At 45.7% G+C, this 2,682-nt stretch overlaps 1 protein-coding gene across 1 annotated transcript in view; it reads left to right on the forward strand.

The window, feature by feature from the left end:
• Window positions 1-1,357: 1,357 nt before the first annotated feature.
• SARC_09179 (hypothetical protein) overlaps window positions 1,358-2,682 on the forward strand; it is a gene marked incomplete at its 5' end in the record, with an annotated part of 3,493 nt that continues 2,168 nt past the window's right edge. Inside the window, 2 exons of the mRNA XM_014296812.1 lie at window positions 1,358-1,523; window positions 2,403-2,643. Coding sequence (XP_014152287.1) covers window positions 1,358-1,523; window positions 2,403-2,643 — 407 coding nt within the window. The remainder of the gene's footprint in view (window positions 1,524-2,402; window positions 2,644-2,682) is intronic.

The following is a 2,682-nucleotide window of genomic DNA, read 5'->3' on the forward strand; positions in this document are numbered from 1 at the left end:
CATGACGTATATTTACGACTAATATGGGATACATTCACGAAATTACTTTCTCAGGTTCCTGAAGAGCCTCGATGGGCTAACACGGAGGCCAGGGAGTCTTCTCTTACGGACGGTATCAAAGTGCCTATGAAAACGGAAGACAGCAGAACTTCCGCGAAGGGCAATTCGATACCAGCACCAGAGATCGACATGGAATACCCTACCCACGTAGCGTTAGATCGTATGTGATCATATACGTGAACGGTTGTTGGTGTATGGGGTTAGTCCGGGTGGTTGTGTTGTCATGTGCCTGTACATGTAGTAGTGGTGTAGCTTTGTTGGCTGATCAACTACCAGCCCCACAGAATAGCTTGGGGCACACTATATATGTGACCTTGGTTCGCATGTGGCATTGAAATTTGTGCACTTCCTTTGGTGTCTGTGGCTGAGTTGTCCGCCCACGTAACCTCAGATCGTATGGGACAGACAACACGCACAAGTTTTTTAGTTGATTCATGTGGTTGTGGATGTCAGGTAACGCATGTGGCTGTGTTGGCGTGTGCTTGCTAATATATAGTGTGTGTCCCATGTTGCAGCATTACCGTATAGCTGTGTGAACATGTACTTGGCACATGGATCATATCATTGTGTGTGTTCCGAGATTGTTTTTGTTAAATTTCCAGTACTATTGAGGGTGAACTAGAACCCCGGTATCACTACTGGTGTAGCTGTGCTTCACGTTCTCAAACAACCCTCTCACCCTCCGCCAAACGGACATACATAACCTCGCCCGTATTAGTTATAGATCCAGTGTATTGGACACGCTATAAGCGCGTGGATGTGTCAACCTATGTGAGTAACTATGACAAGCAGTGCTTGTGCTGATATGCAACGCGTGGGTTAGTGTATCAATGTATATATGTAGGTTGGCTAGAAATTCGGTATAGTTATGTTGACCTATATCTACAAACCTCGCACTCTATGTCCTCGAAGATATGCGGCTATTGTTGTAGCCATGTTGGCTTATGTCTTTACTCAGATCTATTTTCATGGTTAAATATGTGAAAGTAGGGGGGTTGTGGATGTGTTTGGGTTTGGTTACATGATTCATCAGTGGCTGCTCAGGCAGTTAAATTTACCGGGTAGTTCTATACAATGATATAAAACGATCCAAGAATCAAACACAGGCCGGTGGTAGCAATCAATGACGAGCTCTATTAGCAACGAGAAGCTGTGGGTAGTACGAAACGAGTGTATAAAGATACTACAATACAATATAACGATATACAAAAGTGCCGTATTTAACCACAGGTGTGGCTAGCAGTATAGGACACAGATCTTTCATACTGATATAACACAACACGAAAATCAAACACAGGCGGTAAAAGCACCGAACGACGGGCCCTATTGGCCAACGATATGCTGTGGCTGGCAGTGAGCATATTCCTCGTGAGTCTGTTTGACAACATGATGGACATCTGCGATCTGTTCCGATTGATCTTCGAGGTTGTGAGTGCCTACGGCACGGTTGGACTGTCACTGAGGTGAGTGCACACGGCTGCTGTTACACACTCACACTCACTCGACGGGACGGGCGTTCGTTCGGTTTGCCTATGTGTGTATGTGGTACGGACGCTTTGAGCAGGAAAAGTATGCACCGATACATATGTGGACATACCTTCATGTACTTATGTATGTGTATACATGTACTCATGTACTGATACTGGGATCATGCCAGTGTTCTACGAGTATAGCTTCTGAGCTTGAGAGAGTTGCTTTGGGTTCGAACTACAATGTACAGCCCATTGCCAGTGGCCCTGAATAGACAGCAGATCGTGCTTGTAATATTCATCACACCCTGAACATCTCTTCACTTGTGCTAGCATGCACAACAAAACCGGAGCCTTTGTCAGTTTTACGGCCGCATTTAGCAAACTCTAGGGTGGTAGTACTAGCCAACTGCGGCAAATGCCAGCACGCACAACGATACCGAAACCTTTGTCACGTTTCTTCCGCCTTTAGCAAACTCATCATAACCCGTACGTGCTTGTCTTGTATGTACTATAGGTATCGCGCGAGTCTCGTATGTGCCACGTATATGAACTCCGATACCATGAACTATACCTTTTCCAGCCATAGCAACCCATTCCATCCATGTAAGCATATCAAACAAACCCTAAAACCCTAAACCTCTATAACCATAAAACCCTAAAACCCTGAAAACCGTCTCCTTGTCAGCCGTCTATACGCATCCAGCAAGCTTGTTATCATGACCGCAATAATGAGTGGGCGACATAGTGGACACTCCCTCATTCTGTACATAAGATAAGCATGCAGACATAGCACAATGTGCAATTACGCAACGGATATACGTATCACTTATCAAAGCTCAAACTGTCGTACCTCTCCTTGCGCAAACCAAGCACGCCAGATGATACCGGATCCTTCGTTAGTGGTATGTCCGCGTTTAGCAAGCTTGTTATCATGGCTGTAATGATGAGTGGGCGCCATAGAGGTCTTCCCCATTCTCTGGACTCAGCCGTTACCAGGATCAAACAGCCTACCACCAAGCCACAGTCGAGCCCCCTGAGTCAGATGCGATTGGACGACTTTATGCAGTACACGCGTGGCCACCCTACGTCCACTATTTACAGTGGCGCGAATGTATGTATTCTTGAATGTACTTGTATGCCTATATATATA

Source organism: Sphaeroforma arctica (genome assembly GCF_001186125.1).
Source record: "Sphaeroforma arctica JP610 unplaced genomic scaffold supercont1.903, whole genome shotgun sequence".
Lineage (NCBI taxonomy): Eukaryota > Ichthyosporea > Ichthyophonida > Sphaeroforma > Sphaeroforma arctica.